Source organism: Elgaria multicarinata, chromosome 9 (assembly GCF_023053635.1).
Source record: "Elgaria multicarinata webbii isolate HBS135686 ecotype San Diego chromosome 9, rElgMul1.1.pri, whole genome shotgun sequence".
NCBI classification, from domain to species: Eukaryota; Metazoa; Chordata; class Lepidosauria; order Squamata; family Anguidae; genus Elgaria; species Elgaria multicarinata.
In genome coordinates, this window is record NC_086179.1 from 38,820,459 (window position 1) to 38,844,036 (window position 23,578).

Genomic DNA, 23,578 nt, shown 5'->3' on the forward strand with positions numbered 1-23,578 from the left:
GAAGAACATTCTGGTGATGGACCCACTACCAGTTCCATTGTTACAGCTTAATTTTGGAAATAGAAGTATCTATATATAAATATCAAGAAACATGTTGATTTGTAGTAGCTTTTTAGTGCTTGGGAATTTTCTCTGTAACACAAGTAAATATAAATTCAAATTTTAAGACAATTTCCCAAATAATTATCTGTACTGTTTATTGGATGACACAATAATCAATGGTGGGTTAAACAGTTAACGGTGGGTTAAATAGTCAATAGCTAGTTATTGTGTCATCTGTCGGGACTTTTTCACACCATGGTTGGTTATTCAGCCAAAATAACCAATGCAAATAACCAACGCTGTGCAGAGTTGACTATCTGAACAACTGTTGGTTATTGTGTCATGTGTCAGGCACTGTTGAATATTTCGGTGCACACAGTTGGTTACTTTTGGTGACTACAGAGTTCCCTGACAAAAGCAACCAAAGGAGCAGCTGCTGCTCTAGTCCATCCAGCAGAACACGCAATGGCTGATGGGATACCAGTGGGAGAACTGGGGGGGGGGAGAGCAGGAGATATGTCAATCAAACACACTGTTGACTAATAGTCAATTTGTCACTGGCCTTAATCCACACCATGATTGATTATAATCACGTTGTGTGGGGAGTACCCCCTCAACAATCAACAGTAGAGTTGACTATTAACCATTGCCTATTGTGTTGTCCAAATGCAGCCTATATCAAGCACAAAACTGAACATGGAGTTATGGGAAGCCTTTACCTTCCAGAAAAAACTCCAGAGGCCAGAAGTGAGTTTTGCTGCAAAAGCTGAGTCCTTCCTGAGTGCTAACAGTGTATTATAAAGATGTTGAAAATGTGTATGTTTATGTATTAGTAATTACATACAGAATCCAAGAGATATGCAGACAGTAAAGCATGGAGCATTGTTACAACCTAAACACCTTTTCCCATGAAGAGAAAACTATGGGTGAATATTTTACCATATATTGATTACAATTTCATAAGGCTGTGTTGTGGGATCCGAGAAGCCTGCAGAGCAACATTCCTCACCTAGATCAAGAATTCGAAACATCTCTTCTTACAAACACCCCCTTCCACACCCAACATTTCACCAAAAGTATCTGTTTAATTCTATTATGAGATGACTGTCTGGTAAATGTGAAACTTGTGGACTGGAATCTGAAATGATAAAGGCAACAACTTCTCCTCCAGAGGGGCTCCCCAGCTTATGTATTGAAGCACAGTGACGTAGTTCATATGATCAATGCAGTTAAACAAGCCACAGTGGTTTGTTTAAACTGCAGTGTGTGTTGGGCACCAGTTTCCTAATCACCCACCCAGGCACAGCTTGTTAGAGGGGAAGACAGCCCTCGAGTAACCCAACATTAGCCTAATAGTTATTTGAGGGTTATTTCCCCCTCCAACAAGTCATGCCACCCAGCTTTGGAAAACACAACAAGTTGTGACTGGGCAGGTTATTAGTCTTGGCTTGTTTGAGCCATGGTGATTGTGTGAACCCGGTGACTGTCATAAAAAGTGTTTCAGTCAAGGAAACCTATCACAGACATTGAGTTTGAACTACAGAAAATGCATTGGTTCAAGATCCCTACAAATGTTAAGATTAAGCCATCAATATAGCAAATTCCAGTCTTCATGACCCACAAGGGAAAAAATCATAAGCAGCAACAACCACTGCAATAAACCCAAATTATTATGAGATTCTAAGACAATCAGCATTAGAGAAAAGTAGATCAAAAGAGAAGATAACACGTATTGATGCTATACTCACGGAGCTGATGTAAGGTGACTATGAACACTTCGACTTTCTTTAAAGAGCATTCTGCAGAGAGGAGAGGAGAGGGAATAATTCCATAATTTCTCCAGAACAAACTTCAGATTATCAAATGACCATGGTACAAACCCACTGGTTCTTGCACAGTTACTTGGCACAACAGGATGGCTAAAAACAGCTATATTCAAAGATTACTAGTTTTTAGTACAGGTAGTTGCTACAACAGAATATTGCTTATTAAGTGCTCCTGTTTATAGTTAACAAAGATCAAATATCTGACATGTCTTGTCAAAACTAAACACAGCAAACTGATAACATGTTAACATATTTTAAAAATCGAACACAGCTTGTAATTGTCTCCCAGCATTCAAATATCTACACGACTCCCACAGGGGGAACAGAAGGACAGAAAGAGTGCTTAGACAGAAATATAGGGACAGTAACAGTGTAATGCCAAGATATATTTCATGTTCATAAATAGCGGAACATGATGTGTTTAAATGTGTGTGGGGAGGGAGAGTAGATTAAAACAAGCAATACTCAAACTTGTACTGACATCAACTGATTGGCATTAAAAGACAGACTATCCAGCAAGGCTGTTCTGGATGGTTTGGTAAATCTGGATTATTTCCATCTGGATACCTAGTAGTAATAATTTTATTGTTTACCTATAAACCATAACAAAACCAGAAGGGATGTTTAGAGTTGAGCAACCAATTTAGTTCTCAATTTCCCGGCAATCAACACAAACAAGGAAACATGCAAGGTAAGGTAATAAAATGTTCATGATCAGAAAACATACAAATTCACTAGGTGTAACAAAATTCTTCCTGAGACAAATACTTTGCATGTGGATATTGGGTAACGTAACAGACAACATGCTCAGAGAACACTGTTCAAATGGAAATTTCATACAGCTGCCCTCTGAAGATAGCAGTGGGTATAAAGTTAAATCTTAATTCTGAAAAGACATTCCTACACATGAAAACCTTAACTGAGATTTGGACATCAACTGGATCTTAGCCAGTTGACAATCAAGACTTCTAGCAAGTGTCTATAATGCAGTTACTCTCCTGAGCATTTAAGGGAGTCCATAAAAGTTTGCATTCTATTATAAAAGTTTAGAAGCTGGCGAATCTGTTTCTATAGGTTCTGGCTGTTGCACTCATGCTTTCAAGCACAATTTATAAGTTAGAAACCACGCTTATTCTACCTGATGAGTATCAGCCAAGACAGTCTGGACCCACTGCAGCATGGGATTATCTATGACTTCATCAGGAAGGACAAGTTACTAAAATGGCACCATCAAACCAGTTTTTCAAAAGAAAAAAATATATATCTTCCACTCTCTCACAAACACCCTGCAAACATCTTTCGAGCTTATAGGGGTCTTGCAATTGAGCTGCCTCTTAGTGGCTAGTTGTAATCAAGGACTGAGAGACAACTGAGATTGAATCCAAACAAGACTATTGCTAAAATACTGATAGGCAGCAATAAAATTCTCATAATCTTAGCTCCTTTGGACATATCTTTTGGAAAATTAGGGTATAAATATTTTAATCAATAATTCTGTTTCATTCTTTCAACTCCCATGGTTATTCAATCTTAACATTCTCCTAGATCTATTGTCATGCCTTGAACAACAGGTTACAGAGGTGGTTAAGAAGGCTTAAGATCAGCTTCACCTGCAGACTGAAGGGACTGCTTTCCTATTGAATTACATCAGATCAGTCAAGAATGCCCTTTTGATTATTCCATCGCTGCTCTATGACACGAAGCATTTGCAAAAGACTTTCTCAATTAGTATAATGGAACTCTAAATTCTTGGGAAATCATCCCTAGAATCTTTCAAGACACTTGTTTGGGCTTACCGTTGGTGGTTATAGTTAAGATTTTAAGGGTGTGACACCAATGTATGATTTGTTTGATTTTGCTGGATATTTATACATGTCAATTTTGAAATCATAACATACTGAGGATCTCAAGGATATGGAATAAAGAAATTTACAATACTGTAATGCACAGGCCTAAACTCTGAATGATATTTAATTCAGCACAAGTCATACTTTGCAATCTTTGAATCTGAACAGGTATCATACCTAGCTTGCATCCAGCCCTTTGGCCAAAGTGGCTTCACCTCTGTCTCCATAAAAGTCTTGAGGTAATCTTCAGCAGACTGGCTTTTATTTGGCTCTAGCTCATAACATCCCAGTTTAATCTTGACAAGGTTACACAGCAAAGCCCTGATGAACGAAATCCAAAAAGGTTTAAATACAACAGCCGTTAGTGTGCAAATGTTGCCCCTGTACCGTATTTCTTCGATTCTAAGACGCCATCGATTATAAGACGCACACTAATTTCAGTACCACCAACAGAAAAAAGCTTTGCTTCTAAGAAATAATAAACACACCTGCGACTCTAAGACGCACCCCGTTTTTAGAGATGTTTATATGGCAAAAAAAGTGTCTCAGAATCGAAGAAATACGGTATATCTTCCATGTGTAGAACTTTCCCTCCATTCACCAGATTTGTCTGACTTACTGTAGCTCTACACTCTTTTCCTTAAAGAGTTATTCAAATATAGCTTTTATGTAGCCAATGTAGTTACATCATATTCTACATTATATAAAACAGTTTACTTTTCAATTTCTCAATGCTATAACCTTGTTCTTTCTATAACTCAGGACTCTTATTTCCAGTTTAACCAAGAACTCTGCAGTCAGTAGATCCAAATTCCTCACAATCGAGAAGCAAAACTGCCATTGGGCTACCTCACAGTCAAACTGGATTTTAGAAATTAGGGTAAGCAAATAGGGATAATGCATAAATCACTAAGATGTGGAATGATATGAAATGTGAAGGAAGGAGTGGGAGATTACTGCTCAAGTAATAGGTAGTCATTATTGGGACAGGCATTTGGTATTCACTAATGGAGCAAAAAAGGACTCTTGTCACAGTAGTAAATCAAAAAGCCAACATGTCTGAGTCCCTTTTCCCCACTGATATTTTTTACAGCATTGCTTTATCCATAACAGGGAAGGCAGAGCCAATTGAGAGTGTAGAGCAAGTAAAAAACACATTTCAGTTTTCCATATTTTGCTAAGCAACAAAACAATTTGCATTTCATTCATACCCTTTCCCATTTCCCTCCTGCAATCCTGGGATAAGGGCCAAGACAATTTAAATAATATGGGTAAGCTGTATGCTACCAACACCTAAGCTGTTTGTATTAGGCAGCACTATAGCCAAGAAGCATAAGAGAGGCAGCAGAGAGATCCAAAAGGCCTTCACGTGATCCAAATAAAAGCAATGTTCTTGGAGTCTTAATGTTATGCCTTCCTGCAGTTTACTATTAATAAACTGCACTGCATTAGATACACATAGGTTTGAATTTATGACTATATCCAGAATTGTCATGCTTGGGAATGGGGGCAGAGTCACTTGTTTATTTATTACATTTTAATTCCTCAAAATAGCCAAAGCTCTCTGGATGGTTCACAACACTAGTATTCCTTTCCCTCGCAGCCAGGGTCTGAAGCAGGTTGCATCTAAACATTTCTTCTAGTAGATAAAACAATGTAATATCACACCTCACTGTCTCATCCCAGTGAAATTTCTTTCTTGGTCCTGCAATCCTCTTTCCTGGCTTCTCATCGTCCTCCTCCTCAGAGCCATTCTTGTCTCGCTCATCTTCTGCTTGCATTCTGGAACAAAAAGAGCAATTATGTTGTGGGCAAGAGGAGAAGCACATGTGTACTTAGTTCCCTGTCATTAGGTTCCAGTATACACAGGTTGCTTGCCTGTAATCGATGCTTGCGTGTAAACTGTGCTGTACCACATATGGGGTCTCTGCCTGTGCAAAGCAAACTCCAAGAGCATTTTAGAGTTCTAGTCAAGGAGCTGATGGTTGAACCCACTCTACTCAAGAGGAGATTAAGTATCTGTGTATCACTTGGGCAGCAGGGTGAGCACCTTCCCATTAAGACCAATATAAAGGTCTGAGGGCCACCTGAATCAGGCAAAAAAGGTGGGTTGCATGACTGCACAGATGAACACTTGAACATCAGTTGCAGGCACACAATCTGCTTTTCTCCATGATCTTGTGGACTTCTTGGAGTCCCATATATAGACAATTGATTAGCTGACAACCTGATGGGCCTGTCTCCTCAAAAAATAAAAACTGTATGACTGCTCAGCCAAAAGCTGTATCCTCCTACAACATTTCATGAAATTGGAAGGCACTGTGTAACTGCTTTCACATATATCAGTAACAGAAATGCTGCTTGAAAATACAGACTGTGGCAATACTTTTAATGGAACGGCCTTCGACAGCAGTCAGAATGGACTGTTTTGCTAGCTTATAAGAGAGAGTAACTGTGGAAACTAGCTCTAAGATCAGCTAATATGGTGGCCACCAGTACTTCCCCCCACCTGGCCCCCAAATGAGGCCCTAACTAGATTGCAACATGGTTTTCTGACCTTCAGGAAAAGGAGTCATGCCCAGCTGTGGTAAGGATTTCCCCATACAACTGCAGGATTTCTTTTTAAAAAGATTAGTGTGCCATGGGCACACAGGTAACACACACACACACACACACACACACGATGAGACAGCTTCTGACAAAGTCAAAAACTGGAAGAAAATAAAACTGGCAGCTAAAGCCTGACATTAAGAAAAACATTATGAAGAAAATTCCCCAAACAGCAGTCAGAAGAAAACTAAGTAGGTAAGAATTCACTGAAGACAGGTACAAATATTCAACTTCTCATTCTGAGAACAGGAGATGTGTGTGCCAGCTCCCCAAGAAGAGCTCTAGAAACATTCCCAAAGTTTATACTCTACACATATGCCACTATGCAAAGTCCACAAAGAAGGAATTTAATTTTCTAACCTGTGCTATTCCAAACATCATATATTTTTCTATGGTAAAGGAGGCAATTGCTGAAAGATGTCTCTCTTATCTTCCTGCCCACCCACCCTTACCCACACACACACACACACACACACACACACAGAGTTAAAGTTTGAAAAAAATTATCTAAGAGATATTGGGCTCTATTAGATTCCTATTATAACAAATGGGAAAAATAAATGAAATACTGCAAGTCCAAGATATTTGGAAAAGAGATTCAGTGATTATGAATATTGTGTAAACCCACACTAAGTACTAGAATAGCTGCTTTATGTTGATACAGAAGTTAAAACATGTTAAGCCTTTCAGTACTGGATCTTCCAGAAGTTGAGAGATGGGAAAACAAGTGCATGAATAAAGGTATCAAGGATTTCCAAAATCCGACATATGAATGATAGACACCATATATCCCTGCACCATAAACAATAACTCTTGATTCCACTTCTTTTGCGTTATGTTGTCTGTAAATGAATCTCATTGTACACAATGACCTACCTGACAGAGTTAGTATTGGATAATTGAGTGTGTGTGTGTGTGTGTGTGAGAGAGAGAGAGAGAGAGAGAGAGAGAAGCACTTTCAACATTCAAGAATCACTATATAGAGAAGCTCAGTATTGTTACTTTTTTAAAGGTCTTAAACTGGGCTCTGAGTCCTAGTGAAGTGGTTTTTCCAAGTGTAGGAGGCTTAAACCTGCATCCTTCCATATCGTGGACAGAAGGAAAGACATATCAAGGTTTATTTGTGCTATTAAAAATATGGAAATACAATATTAGTAAAAATAAATCCTAACCAATTGATTTATAGCACACACAAAATTCCTAAAAATAAATTTCAAATCTGCTCTAGCCCAAGGATTGATCAGAGGAAGGAAGCTGTCAAACTATTAATTTAATACATTTAGATAATTTTGTTTTGCATAATATTGCCTTCTTCCAAGAATTCAACACCTAATGAATTATTCTTCAAAGAATTCATAGTCTAATGAAATATCCTATCGTCTATAAAAGCTTATGCCATCACACAATTTGTTAACCTTTTATGTGCCACAAGACAGTGGCTGGATTCAGATGATCAGCAGAAGAAAAGAAGCCACCCACAGCCTGTTATAGGGGTAGTTTGGAAGTAACCTCCACCAAGAATTTTGCTGGGTTCAGACAATATGACAACCTGCACTGTGGCAAGGGTAAATTAGGGAAATGGCGGGCACGTGAGCAGCATGTGAGAATCGGGATAGCAAGAGATCTGCTGAAACTGGAGCTCAGTCTTTCTCAGGGCTTAGATAGACCTAAGGATTATCCCAGGCAAATGGAGGGGTCATCCCTGCCTGCTCCCAGGATCCCCTGTGTGTCATTTGGATGCACAGGGTTGATCCCAGGATTATGTCAGGATATAGGCCTGGTCTAGCCATGGCCTCAGTCTCTTTGTTGTGTGAAATACAACAAATCAAAAACAAACAATGACTAAAAAGTAACAAATTTATTTCCTGGCTCCTCCACTACCTCTTGAAAAACTTCAGTACTGCCCTGCCCTGTATTTCTTACATCGCAAATTATGTTCCATTTAGTTTATGTTTCAAAAGAGTAACCACACAACCAGTATAGAAGGCAGTAATTGCACCCTCTCCTGTGCAACTACCAGCATTGTCATCATCCCACTTTCCCCCATGAATTTTCCACATTAGTGAAATATATCCCACTTGATTTATGTACATACTTGGCATTCTTGGCCTGACTGCGTGCCTGGCAGTCCTCCTGATATTTGAGTAATTGTTCAGGCATGACACAGCTGACAGCCAATTTCAATTTTTGCAATGGTTCCTTCAAACGGTCATCCTAAGAAGACACAATCATTAAAATAGTGGTGCAAGTCACCTAGCAACTGATTTATGCACTGCTTCTCAAAGGCTGCCCATTTTGCCTTCTCCCTGAACAACCTTCAATAACTTTCAGGTTTGGAAGCAATCTTGGTTTTGATAACAAAAGTATTAAAATCTATTAACTCTGCTTTCATCTAGAACAAAGTTAGCCTATCATATTGGCAATAAAAGCACATACTTAAACTTTAATGTCATAAAGGAGAACAAAATGATATGGGACTAAAAATCATTTCAGAAAGTAGACAAAAGGTTTGTAAAGTAAAATGGGATTAATTCAAGACACCATGCCTGTCTTGTTTTCAAAACTTCTTTGCTATGATAGAAAAAGTCCTAGTTTACAGAAAAGTTTGTTTTTGTTTTATTTTCTCCATATTTATTTTCCAGAAGTTTATGTTAAATGTTTATGTTTTCCATAGTTAACTGCTCATGCAGTTCCAGTGCAATACTTTCTTAGCTACATCAGAACTATTTTAGAACTGCAGCCTTCAAAGCCTGCAGATGATCTTCCCTAGGAGCTCTTTCTCCAATTTTCTTGCTTCTTCAGCCTCTCCCAGCTTAGAAAAATGAGACACGGCATTGCTTACTATCTAGCAAGCAGCTTACCTATCTGTCACAAGAGGCACCTATCAGGTAAAAAGTGGTGCTATTCCTTGGACTCTCAATCTGATAAGTGGGGGAGGTCAGGAAAGAATTAAATGTGTTGACATTAACCTTTCAAGCAGTCCTTCCCATTAGGAGAGACCACCTAGGGGTCAGACTTTCCTTGAGCAAGTTTCTAATGATACATCAGAAGAGATCAAGCCCAAAGCCAGCTTAGCAAGGAGAGTCAGGCTTCCCTCCAGTGCTAGGCTTGTCTCAGTCTCAGCAACTACCATTTTTTTGCCGGTGCCATGTGGAGACAGGGGCAGCAGAAGTTGCAATCAAGGCCATGGGAGGGCCACATGTGGCCCCTGGACCACGTTGCCCAGACCGGCTCTAAAGAAAAATCTTTCCAGCACGCACAAAACCATAATCCCAAGGGTTCTTCTGGGAAAGCTATTTAAAGTACTATCCCATCTCTCCAGATTTTAGGCAGCTAAAAATTCAAAACACATTTTAAAAAGTAACGTTCAAAAGAGATAAAAAGTATTAACTATGAAAACAACACTATGTCCCTAATTACCTGCTCAAACAAGTGTGCCTTGCAATATTATAGGAAAGTTAAACTGGTATTATTTTGTTTATATTGGAAGGTTAAAAAGATCTAATTTTATTTAAAGAGTGCAGTAGAAATCTTTCACAATTCATAGGAGGTATAGTAGCACTACCACTGACAAAGACTTGTATAAAGAACAGCTGTAGGATTCATTCTACAGGGAAAGGGTTCATTCCACAAGGAACCCACTCTGACCCATTTTCCACAACCTATCTTGGCTAATATGGGCCTGCTTTTACCTGGACATTGAGGTGCAGTTTCTTCAAACGCTTTATCAGCGTGTCCTTATTGCATGGCACAAAAGCCTCGAGGTGAGAGTACACTCCATTGCGGATGGCAGGACTCAATTCCTGTAACTGCAACTCAATACTGACAAATAGAAAAAGAAATCACAACAAATGAGAAACAGTCAAGCACAGCTTCTGCTTACTGTCCATTCTAAAGGCATTTCACATTTTAGTTGCCTAGATGGAGGAATGGTTATGCTAGAATTTTCATGTTTCTGCATGAATTAACCTAGCTGTATTAGGATTGGCTGCACTCATCTTTCAGGCACTGACAGGACAATCGGCACAGATTCATAGCCTCTAGATTGGGTAGGTGTGAATTACACTGACATACCAACAGCATCATACCCTGTGCTTATTTACCCCAGCTTCAGTAAAGATGAAGTTAACCCCTATTCTTCCATACAAAATGTAGCATATCTCCCACTTTATTCACTATCCCTCCCTTCTCTCTGTAGTCAAAATTTAAACTGTAAGCTCTTGGAGCAGGTTTTTTTTGTGTGTGTGTGCTGATGTTACTTTATAAAACATTACACCAGTTGCGCCCCTTCCTAAAGTTGGAAGACCTAAAAATAGTAGTGCACACGCTGGTAACTTCAAGACTCGACTTCTGCAATGCGCTCTACATAGGGCTAGCTTTGAGCCTAGTCCGGAAACTTCAACTAGTGCAAAATATGGCAGCCAGGTTGATCACTGGTACATCTAGGGGTGACCACATTACACCAGTTTTAAAATCATTACACCGGCTGCCAACTAGTTTCCGGGCAAAGTATAAAGTGTTGGTTACCTTTAAAGCCCTACATGGTTTGGGTCCAGGTTACCTGTGGGATCGTCTTCTCCTGTACAATCCACCCCGCACACTCAGGTCCTCTGGGAAGAATTTACTTTAGCCAGCAAAAACTACATTAACTGTTACCCAGAGGACCTTCTCTACTGCCGCTCCCAGACTGTGGAATGGCCTGCCAGGAGAGATCTGCCAACTCAATAGTATTTCTGAATATAAAAAAGCAATAAAGACTGATCTTTTCTGGTGGGCCTACCCAGTCGAATTTTAAGACGTCTGGCTGTTATTTTAATAATGATTTAGTTTTTATATGTTTTAATCAGTTTTATGTATTTTATAATATTTTGTATTTTATGTCGTTCCCCACCTTGATCCAGACGGAGAGGTGGGTAATAAATAATAATAATAATAATAATAATAATAATAATAATAATAATGTGATTAATGCTAAATACATAAAATACAATTAGCATATGAACACTTTACAGATATTAAGATAGAAATCAGCTATGTTATGACTTCAAAACTTACCAGAACTACATAATAAGGATTCCTGCACACTGTTCTGTTCTCAGCTTGAAATATCTTCAGCAAATCAACATTACCAATGAACTTTTATATAGGTCATTAAAAGAATCTGCCAATTTGATGGACTAGAAATTGTTCAGGCAACCATTTCCTCCCTTAAGCTCAACGCTTTCCTCAAAACAAGGTAAGTACTTACTCGAGCAAGATATTATTCATGTCCTGTGTGAAGAATTTTTTTCTGCCTTCTTCATCAAAGAGCTTGGCAGCCTGGAAACAGCAATAAAACTGAGATACTTTAATCACACCACCCCAAAGACCTTTAGAATTTGTGTGATCCATAATTTATATAGCTGCCACTGAATTACCCTCTGATTTGTAATTGTAAGACATAACCATGGAAGTGTTTAGAAAAGTACTATAATTTATTATGTGTGGCAAGTTCTTAAACCAGAATGCCATAGTTATTACTTTTTCCTCTCTTGAAAGTAATCTCCACATTTGATTTACCAAATGCTGGCAAATAAAGTTGTGAAATATAAGCACTATGACAAACATCATTTGCCTCCAACCAAAAGCGCTTTAGTACAGCATATAGGCTCACTGAATCCTGGAAACCCTAGTTTATTTCATTAAAAGCTTTTCTAGGCTTGTCAGCTGCATAACATGGTAACTTAACCTGAACTGTTTGAAGCCTCAAGGAAAATAAGACTGCCAAGTCGAATTTCAAGTACCATGACTTTGACAACAAGGGACCACCTCAAACAGTTGAGAGACTGAGTTGGTAAAGAAGTTCATTGCACATTCTAGCATACCAGGATGTTTTCCAAAACTTAAGTTCCATACAGATAGAGCAAAATATAGATTGCTTATCTTGATATATTTCAGAATCTCAGGGCAAGTTGACAACTTTGTGTTCATCACTCAGGATGTGTGGAAATCTCTTCACTACTCAACTGCAGCATTATGTGAGGATCCATGTGAAAACAGCCACCACAAATAAGGAATAGATTTTACATCACCTCAAACGCAATCTTTTTAAGTGACAGTTCACATGTGAGTCATCAAATTATGACATTTCAAGCAATGTATACGCATCTGCAAATGAGCCTTCAATTAAAAAAAAGACAATTCTTTCATTTAATGAAACTGTTGCTTTTACTTCACTAGGCTCTAGTAATAGACCATCAGTAGAAATAACATCTATTACAAGAACTTTAGTCCTGCAAAGGCAGATGAGTAACCATCTCTCTTTGGTAGTACATATATTTCTGATGAAAGGTTTTATTTGATAGGCCTTAATAGGCAAGCAGTGATGTCATTTGTAGGAATTGTCATTTGTAGTCTCTCATGAGAAACAATAGTATCAGGGAATAAATGTAATATGTACAAATTTAAAATGAATGCTATTTATATATAATTAGAAGTGAACAAGTCTGCTACTATTCTCTGTTTTAATGTTTCCAGTCTAACACTCATTATGACGAGCATTGCCTGGGTTTATGTTAAGCAATTTGGGTTGCAACAATTCTTCACAAAATTCAGCACCAGGAAAGCTACACTTACAACTCTAAGGTCTTCAATACGCTTTTCCAGATGTGCTGGCAGACCTTCTGGGAGAGCAGGCACCTGTTTCAGTGTCAGGACCTCAGAGGTATGGGAGGGCTGAGTGACACTTCCATTCTCCCCGGATCGTTCTGATACTGGGCTGCCATTAGACGTGCCATCAAGCAGCCTATCAAAGTCAATGTCTCCCAGCATCTCCAGGGCACTTTCGGCTTCCTGTAGGAGCTCACGTTCATTTGTGCTGCCAAAAATGGAAAGGACTGGATCTGAGATGCTGAGGTTCAAGTCAGACACATCATTTCCACCAGCAGGGGCAGCAGGGAGTTTATTAGGTGTAGAACCAGTAGCTGCCACTGTGGGACTCAAGTTAGCTTCTTTCTTCTTAACAGCTTCTTTCTCCTTCTGAAATTTCCGGATCATAGCAGCCAGTGAAAAGGAGTCCTTGTATAGCTTTTTCTTTTTCTTTTCAGATTTGTGTGAATTTAAGGCCATTACACTGCAAATAAAACAAAAATAAGCAGTTGGGCAGAATTTAGTTTGTCCAAGTGGATTCCCAAATAGTAAAGAACCTGGAGGCTAGTTTTCATTAATACCACCATATTCTTCAATGTGCTAGAACATAAGAAGAGCCCTGCTGGATCAGACCAAAGGTCCATCTAGTCTTGCATTCTGTTCACAGAGTGGCCAACCAGTTGATGAAAAGGAACCTACAAGCAGGAGACGAATGCCACAGCACCCTCTCACCCAAGTACCCCAGCAACATAGGATTACTGCCTCTGCTACTGGAGGTAGCACATAGTTATCAGGACTAGTAACATAGTGAATAGGTCAACTTTCTTAAGTGAGGACACTTTGTGATCTCGTTACCTATCAGTTTGTTAGGGATATTTGTTGTGACAAAATATCCAAGGTCTCGTGGGAATGGAACATTGCAAAGTAGTTATTACGCACATATTTCTTTGGTGTCATATGATCAATTAACATACTTATTTATTTATTTATTTATTACATTTTTATACCGCCCAATATCCTTATATGATACTTAGAAGTATCATATTTGTATAAACTTTGGAACAGCATTCTTCTAGAAGCTCTAGCCATTTTACTGAGGGTTATGTAAGATGTCAAAGGAAAAAAATACAAAACCCCTTTGTTGTTTTATTTGTGATCATGCCACAGCTTTTTAAAAATAAATTTAACAACTCACAACAGTAACTCTAACAGGAATAATTTGGCATTTGTTCTCAACTCAGCCAGTGTGGTGTAGTGACTAGAGTGTCAGAATGGGAGTCAGGAGATCCAGGTTCTAGTCCCCACTCAGCCATGGAAACCCACTGGGTGTCTTTGGGCCAGTCACAGACTCTCAGCCCAACCCACCTCACAGGTGGGTTGTTGTTGTGAGGATAAAGTGGAGAGGAGGATGATTATATATGCCGCCTTGGGTTCCTTGCAGGGGAAAAGGCGGGATATAAATGCAATAATAATAATAAAATAAACTCATTCACCAAAATAGAAATAAGCATTTAAAAAAATTACCCCAGCTGTTTAGAAACTTTCATTTTCCGAGGCTTTTTCTCCTTTTCTGCCTCTTCCTCTTTCCGTTTGCGTTTCTTCATGCCACGATCCTCACCATCTTTCAGTTTAGCTACCTGAAAGTGTGTGGGCAGGGTGGGGGTGGGGAGAGAGACACACACACACACACACACTCAATAACCATTATAAAACTAAAAAAGTAAGAGTTGCCTTGTGGAATCAGGTCAAGGTCCATCAAACATGGCATTTTGTTTCCAAAAGCTAAATGCTTCTGAAAGCTTAAAACCAATGCATGGAGATGTCAGCTATCCCTTGGTTGTCATTCCACCATCGTTTCTCCTTTTGCAAGCTCTCAGTTGTCAAGTTTTGTTACATATGGGAAGCTTGCAGAGATTGTATTATGCCAGTGCTGCAGCACCTGCATTGACATGCTATTATTATCAGGTACAATTCAAGGTGCTGAATTTGACCTATAAAGCCCTTAACATGTTAGGTCTTACATACCTCAGAGACCAACAGCCTTTTCTCCTTTTAAACACAAAACAGTTAAGATCAATAGGAGAGGAACAACAGCTCTGCTTGCATGTAAGATCCCAGGTTCAATCTCTGGCCCAAGGACTTCAAGAATCAAACGGGAAAGACCCTTGCCAGTAAGAGTAGCTGGCATTGAGCTAGATAGTGATTGAACTCTGTGGAACTCCTTTCAGCCTACGGGCCAAATTCAATCTTGGAGAAGTTTCCAGGGGTCAAAGGAAAAAGGGGTGGGGCAAAAATACCAGTATATTGTAGCTTAAAGCTCTCATTGCCAGTAACTCAGTCTTAGGAGAGGCATTTCAACTTTTTCAAATGGGGAGAAAACTGTGCAAAAGGTGGGAAACCACTATCAGTAGTCAGGGAGAAGGGAGTGGGGCCATCTGGGAAACTCCTGAGGGCCAGACTGGGATCCCAAGTGAGCCCGATTTGACCTGGGAGCCTGAGGTTCTGCTGTAGAGAGAGCTTCACAGACTGAGCACCTTCTTACTATCCCTGCGCCACATTCAGAACAGCATGGGCATGTGGAGACAGCCAGTTCAAATAATATATATAATATTATTAAAGAGCATGTTTATTTTAATATAAAGATTACAGTGTGGATGATCTGTGAGATGCTTTATAGCCTTGACAGAAAGCTTGACAGATCTCCAAACAAATTAGTTCTGGGGATATTATAATTACTCACTTTAGATGGTCTATGCTTTTTGCCTCCTGTAAAGTCTTCCTCTTCAGAGTCAGATGCTTGGCGGAACTGTAGAGTTCCAGTGTTAATGTAGAAGCCTCCATATTTTGTAGTCAAGGATGCAGGAACCAATTCATCATACTGGAAAGGAAATGCAAAATGCAGGTTAAGAGATGACTATCATTTTTTAAACATGAAATAATGCATTTGCTATGCTGCAATGCAGCAAACAGGGTATTAAGACAACCAAATATGCTAATACCATCAGGTTACTGTGGGGGGAAATGCTGCTATGGATGTACAATGCACAAATAAAACTAAGAGAAGAATATTTGGATGAAGTTAACACCAAGATACTGTAGTGTTGACTATATCCGAACACACACACACACACACACACCAAAAAAATACAATAGTCTCAAACTGTGCAGTACACTGGTGGCAGCAAAGTAGAACCATAACATAATGTAAAGCTATTAGGGTGCTTTCAGTTTGTTATAAATATGTTGTATTTATTGGTTATGGTTTTAATGGTTTTTAGATTTTGTAAGCCGTTTCAAGCCACTTGTTTAACAGAGGAGGAATGCAGGGTATAAACTGCTTTAAAAGTAAGAGTCAGAAACTTCTGAAAATTAGTATTTATCAGTTATGAACATTTCAGAAAACCAGATGGAAAACAAAGTCTCAAACACCCATCGAATTACTTTGGCCAAATTCTATGCTAATTTCCATAATTTATTCCTAAATGTCAACATTTACTAGGGGCACTGTGGTAAACATCTCAACAAACCAAGGGACACAATTGTTTCTGGCAGTATCGTCAATCATAAAGATCTTTCAACTATCTGTCATTTCTATCCTTTACAGGTAAATGTTGACATTTACTAAGATTGTAAATCTCACATTTTAGAAAATCACACTAAGAGTGCAATCCTCACTCTTAGTTGGGAGTAAACACCATTGATCACAATGGGACTTGCTCTTGAGTAAACAGGCACAAGGTTACACTATAAGCAATTTGTCCTTTTAGTGTATCTCTCATATCCAGAAGGAATGCATTTACTTTATTCTAGAATGTGTTGTGCTACTTTTCCAAAACTCAAATTAGCTCACAGATAAATGTGATTTCAATTAATTTTTATAATAGTAAAATGCAGAAAAATCACAGCAATTAATATAAATAAAGCATAGCCACAACAAACTGAAATAAAAATATTTTGCAACTCTTACAGACAGATTGTTCAGAATCCCAGGAATCATGGCATAAAGGCCTTGCTCCTGACCATAGGTGTCCTAACCTCTTGTAGAGAGGGCTAATGCAGGGCCTGATCACCCAGCTTTAACTAATGTGAGGGCTGACAGATGAAGTATTACCCAATTCCTCAAGATGGATGGTTTAAAATAATAGTCAGAGAACATTTGATATATTTCACCTCAAAAGCAAAGGAGGCCTGCAAACAGCTAACACTTGGAAAGGAGACCACATGGGAAAGCTATGTACATGGTTTTGAACTTTTACCATCTTCGGTTGGTTCGCCAACTACGGCCTCTCCTGGACAGGGATAGCTTGACCACGGTGGTACAGGCATTGGTAACCTCAAGATTGGATTACTGCAACGCGCTCTATGTGGGGCTGCCCTTGAAGCTGCTCCGGAAGCTGGAGCTAGTGCAGAATGCTGCAGCTCAGCTGTTGTCTGGAGCTGCCCCTTTCCAGCATGTAACTCCTCTGCTGAGGGAACTGCACTGGCTGCCTATTCACTACCGGGCCAGGTTTAAGGTTCTTGTACTTATGTACAAAGCCCTAAACAACTTGGGACCAGGATACCTGAGAGAGCGCCTTCTCCCTTACCAACCTGCCCGGTCACTGAGGTCATCCGAGGGCCTGCTCCTGGTGGTTCCACATAGATCCATCCTCCGATTGGAATCCACCAGGGGAAGAGCCTTCAGCATGGTGGCGCCCCTCCTGTGGAGTTCCCTGCCTCTGGAGGTCAGGCAGGCTCCAACCTTGTACTCCTTTCGGCGCCTCCTGAAAACATCTTTATTCCAAGAAGCCTTTCTTTAACATGCAGCCTTGGATTTCTGTGTTGTTGTTTTTTGCTTCTTTTTAAATTTTGTTTTAACTGTTTTATTCTGTTTTTATTTTCATTTTTACCTTGTACACCGCTCCGAAATTTTTCAATGGGGAGCGGTATATAAATATTCTAAATAAATAAATAAATAAACTCTTGAAGGAAAGCAAAATGCAAGCACAACAAATAAGGTTTACTCACAGCTTCTGAATTATCAATGAAAGGATCAGTTTCATCATAGCCATAGCCAATGTCTATCAGATCCTGGACACGGTCCTTCCGATGCTTGTGGGTCTTGCCACCCTGAAACATAATATTTCTAACTTGAAACTACTGAGTTACTGATGGTAACCATAAAAATGTGAATTAAATATATGCACTGTAGGGCAACAGATCAAAGAAAAGTTTTTGACACCCCTTCAAAATTGACACAATAAAGCCAGTTAGATAGTTCAAAACAGTTGGCAACTAAGTCCACAATCTTCATTCAAAAACATAGATTTGAAAATTTACACTAGGTGCTTTTAGCATTACAGGTGAGCAATTCAAAGCTTAATAACTGAACAACAGCAATTTTATAATCTTCCCCTAGAGAGGATTTCGCTTATGAATTTTTTTTAAAAATATTACCTTCCCAACAAGAGAACTTAGCTATCTATGTAGGACAATTTGATTGCACACTATAGACATGGTTTTGCAGCTTCCACAATTCTTACAATAATATGCCACAAAGTTTGTTAGGGGGCCCAAAGCACTGCATGAATTCATTCCAGAATTGCAGAACCTGCATTCATAGAGACTGAAGGAACATGTGTGCATTTGGAATTAACATGAGATATCCCATCCGGCTTTGTGACTGGATAAAGGGCTGCTCCACCAAGCCATTATGGAAAAGAACAGTGTAGTTCCAAGTTTCCCTCACTTTGCATATAGCGCTCAGGATGTATCACAGATGCAGGACAGGTTCACACATGCAACCAGGAGCATATGAGCCTAAGTCTTGTTCTTGTCTTCTGTTCTACTTTGTATAGAACATTTAACAAAATGGTATTTCAGAACTACAGAGAATTCTGGCTTATTGTTTATGAGCAGGGGCTTGAAGTCAAGTGACGATGGCTGGTTTGTTTAGGATTCTCTGGAATTCTGGCTTATCGTTTTATGTAAAAGTGGCCATTGTGCCACCGTGAGCTGAATTCAAAGAGAAATTAAGATAGCTGAATTCCTCTGAATTTATCAAATGGATTAGTGGCAACGCCTATAAAATATTAAAATCCATGCTTGCAATAATTTGCAATAACAGTAATTCTAGCAGCCCTATTTACTCACATATTTTGTTTCAAATTTCTTAGCCAACATTTCCACTTCATGCCTCTCACGCTCTTCATCATTAAATGGGTCTTCAGCGGGAGCAGACTTTTTCTTAAGTGAAAAATACAGAATTCAGTCATTTGAATATTCAAAAATGCTCAATAAAAATGAAGAAATAGTCACAGCATTACTACATTGTTTTGATGATTTTATAAACACAATTTTGATGAGGAAGCAAATTAAATCTTTGTAACAAGTTTAACACCCAACACACCAGGACTAAACATCTTAAAGTAAATCCCAGTGAAATTATTAAGACTTTCTTTATAGCAGGATCAAGGCATCAGCATAGGTTGGTGTCTCCAGCTCAGCATGCAGTATTCAGAAACAGAACATATGTCAAAGAAGCCTAGTGTGCTTATGATATAATAAGTACCCTCTGATAAGAAGTGATCAAGTTAATGAAATATCAGTAATAAGACAATATGATAAACAATCTAAGATAACTGATAAATAGCAAGTTTTCCATTTGATTAAGCTTCTTCTGTCAACTTTAAACTATTCTTTTTGTACTAAAGCATTTATTTATAAAACTCATTTACAGTATAAGTCAATCAATTTTAGTACTCTGCTTGACATGAACATTCATTTTAACTGTAACAGTTAGAATTCACATTCAGCAAACTAAGCCAGCTTATCTACTTTTAATATCTATCCATAGCATGACATGGACAAAACCACTCAAAATTATAGTTGGTGATTTCCTACTGAGACACGATTTATATATTACATTGGTGCAGAGAAAACAGTTCTGCATCATTAAACTCCATGCCACAGTGGCAATGTATCTGTAGTCAGTGACATAGTCAATGAAATTACATTCAATAGCCCCGTTCGCATGTAACAGTGGCAAATTGCAGATTAACCCATATTTATCACAGTGCATGCCACTGCGTATAATCAACCTCTAATTGAGGATTGTTTCATGATGTGCATTCACTATGGGTTAATCTTGCTTAAACAACCCACAGTTAACCTAAGAACTAATCATAGGTTAATTAACCCACAATTTGCTGCTGTTACATGTGAACCGTTTCAATGTTACGCAGTTGGAAAAATTGCAAGATACCGTTGTTCCCCTAACAGTAGCACAATCACTAGCAGAATAACTAGCACATGCATAGTGTTGTGCTCTCAGCCTAACCTACCTCACAGGGTTGTTGTGAGGATAATATGGGAAGGAGGATAATATGGGGAGGAGGACTAAGTGAGCCATCTTGGGTTCCTTGCGCAAGAAAAAAGGTGGGATATAAATGTAATAACAGTAATGATGATGATCATGCCATGCACAATGCCCCGTGCAGCCAGAATTAAACTGCTGTATTTGACACATGCACGATGAAAATGGGAGTTTCTGCAAGCACTAAGTTTGCACAAGCAGAATGATACCATTCAAAACAATACATAGTTACATCCCATGTCATCAGTGATCCCACTAGTTTTTAATTTTGTCTGAATGGAGCAAGCCATGATATTAAATCATGGTTTAAATTTGGTTTAATATCCTGCTTGTTCTGAAATGGTAACAACAGTTTCCCAGATCGGGTTAAACAGAAAAGGATAATTAAATATGTCCTCATTTGATTGCTTGTGCTGCAAAAGGAGAAGCAAAGTGGCTTCATGCATGGACAAAAGGCTCATTCCTAACTCAGCCAGGACTTCACTAGCATTTATTTTCACTTTCAAAGAACTCTGGCTTGTTGATACGTACGAAACAGAAATGATTTAAAACAAACTCTGGCCAGTTTTAAACAAGCCAACTTTAAACCATGGGTTATGATGAAGCTGGCTTGTTTAGCTAACCAGAGTTTGTTTTAAACCCTGATCTCTGGTTCATATTGAAATCCTTCTCCTGGCCATGTGAGAGGAAGATGGGGAAAGCAAGTCAACCTAAGGGTGAAGATTAACCCATAGTTTGCTGTTGGATTAACCGCTGGGTTGTTTAGCCACAAACAAACCAGTGGTCTGAGTTCAAACATTATGCTGCACAAAGAGCTGATAGTGAGCTGTGCTGAAAAAGCTGAAGAGGTGGGTGTGTTGCAGGCAGCATAACCACTTGTACACATCAACCCACCAGTTTTTAAACAAATGGGTTGTCATTACATGGAAACAGCCCCACAGAGTTATCCAAAGAGGACTTAAAATATGCGTGCTGGCTTCCTACGTGGCATTTCTAAACACTGCATCTATCTATCTAATGGCAGAAGAGAGACAGAAAGAATGCAAGTCCATGCTCACTCTCCATAACACTGCTGTGAAAGCTGTGTGCAGGCTCACATTCTTTACCAAAAAGCAGTGGGAATTTCTGAGCCTTCATACTGTTGGATTATAGAGACCATAAATTCTAAAGATGACATGTTTTTTAAAGTGCTAATTATAAATCAAGTTCTAGAAAGGAGATAGAACTTGTACTGCAAAACCGAGATTTATTGTAATGTACTCAATTAAAGCTAACTTTTTACAGCACAATTCTGTACATGCCTCCTTCAAAATAACTCCATTTGGTTCAGTGGGGTTTTATTCATATGTAAGTTGGGTATAGGATTGCTACTTTAGTTACCTTGATGAAAGAACTTTTCCCATCCCAAACGGTAACCAATTTCACATTATGTCATGTGATCTTCTAAGACATACGCAATTAGGTTCTTCACAAAACATCAACGTTACTTTACTTTATCACAGTCTACAACATTTGTAGAGAAGTCATGTTATAACTTGCGAAAACCTTTCAGACTATATTATTCCAAGTACCAATAGAAAGTACATGTTTGCTCTCAAAACAAATCAAAGAAAGGCCCCTTTATCCCCTGTACTGATCAACTGGCTCTTAGGAGTCCTCTTTTAAGTTGTATTCAGTTGCACTGCTGCTTGAAAGATGCGCGAGCGTGCACACACACCATATTTCTAAGAGAGCCGCTGCAGGGAAACTCGTAAGTCTAGGAGGCAAAAGTTATTTAAACACTAAATTGCTCTCTAATGCTGAATTTCAAATGATGTTTTGAAGATGAAAGAAATGTTTCACATGCCAGGTTCTAGATGCCTTAGAGCAGTGGTTCTCAACCTTCCTAATGCCGCGACCCTTTAATACAGTTCCTCATGTTGTGGTGACCCCCAACCATAAAATTATTTTTGTTCTTCTCTACACGATCCATTGTCATGGGATGGTTTGCTAATGAAAATAATACATAACAATAGCTTTAATAATACAAAAGATGATACATGACATAGTTCAGTCAATACAGTTTCCTAAGACCATCGGAAATATGTGTTTTCCAATGGTCTTAGGCGACCCCTGTGAAAGGGTCGTTTGACCCCCAAAGGGGTCCCGACCCACAGGTTGAGAACCGCTGCCTTAGAGAAACCAGCTGAGCATGAAACCACCAGTATCTTCGTCATGGGCCGAGGACAACAACCAAACTGAGGAGCAGTTGCATGCATATATATGAGCAGAGGCAAGGGATGATCCTAGGCTTTGTGGTACAAATGGAGCAGAAGAGAAGCATCCTGCTATTTGCACTATGTTCATAAAACTAGGCAAAAGCAGAGAGTCTGTCTTGTTACTCTCTTCTCTGGCCCCTGACGCAGAAGGTATATGGAAGGTAGAAAAGAAACTTGGATGAATGGAGCAAGGACAGGATTTCAATCCTGATTTTTTATTTGCAAGACTGTACTGAACACTGTGTGTGTGTGTGTGTGTGTGTGTGTATGCACACACTCATAGAACACTAGTGTGGTGTAGTAGAGAGGAGCATCGAGTCCAGAGTTCAAATCTGTATACTCACTAGTTGATTTTGGGACAGTCAATCTCTCTCAGCCTAATTTAGTAGATAATGGCCCAAATTGGATGTCACAATAAACCATGGTTTATCATGACAAGAACAAGCCTCAGCATGCTTTGGCCTCAACACACTCTCCCTCCCATCTTCTCTTCCAGCATGGATGCAAGAAGATCAAAGCTTTTGCTTCTGTTTTTTTTATGTATCACAGTTTAGCATTATGTCTGAAACCTAAACAGAAATTAATCTTAATGATAATTTGTTGAAACAAGGCAGTTTATAACCTTATAGTTTGAACTTGGGATATTTTAAACAAATCAAAGTTAGGATTAACCATAGTTCATATGAAATGGCAAGCTATGGTTAATCAAAAACAGAAGTGAAAACTTCCAGTCTCCTCCTGGGAACCATGATAGAGGAACAGAGGAGGTGGAGGAAAGAATGGGAAGGGCATTGCCTGAGGTTCACCCTATCTCATTCCCGAACCAGTTCAGAGTTGATGTTAGGACAAAATGGAAAAACCTAATTTTATCTGTGTTCCTACAAGAAGAACAGTATTCAGCTGTAATGAATATTCTTATTCCTGCTTTTACATTCACATTCATAACCACCTAATAGCTGCACCATTTTATACTTCTGCTATTGGGCGGTATAAAAATGTAATAAATAAATAAAT

At 39.0% G+C, this 23,578-nt stretch overlaps 1 protein-coding gene across 2 annotated transcripts in view; it reads right to left on the minus strand.

The window, feature by feature from the left end:
- UBN2 (ubinuclein 2) overlaps positions 1–23,578 on the minus strand; it is a 48,664-nt gene that overhangs the window by 21,670 nt on the left and 3,416 nt on the right. For both annotated transcript variants that reach the window (XM_063133646.1, XM_063133645.1), the window contains exons 2-12: positions 19,085–19,177; positions 17,960–18,061; positions 15,693–15,830; positions 14,477–14,589; positions 12,941–13,436; positions 11,574–11,644; positions 10,018–10,147; positions 8,421–8,539; positions 5,384–5,497; positions 3,893–4,036; positions 1,791–1,841 (exon numbers count right to left, since the gene is read on the minus strand). In XM_063133646.1, the coding sequence (XP_062989716.1) occupies positions 1,791–1,841; positions 3,893–4,036; positions 5,384–5,497; positions 8,421–8,539; positions 10,018–10,147; positions 11,574–11,644; positions 12,941–13,436; positions 14,477–14,589; positions 15,693–15,830; positions 17,960–18,061; positions 19,085–19,177 (1,571 nt within the window). The remainder of the gene's footprint in view (positions 1–1,790; positions 1,842–3,892; positions 4,037–5,383; positions 5,498–8,420; positions 8,540–10,017; positions 10,148–11,573; positions 11,645–12,940; positions 13,437–14,476; positions 14,590–15,692; positions 15,831–17,959; positions 18,062–19,084; positions 19,178–23,578) is intronic.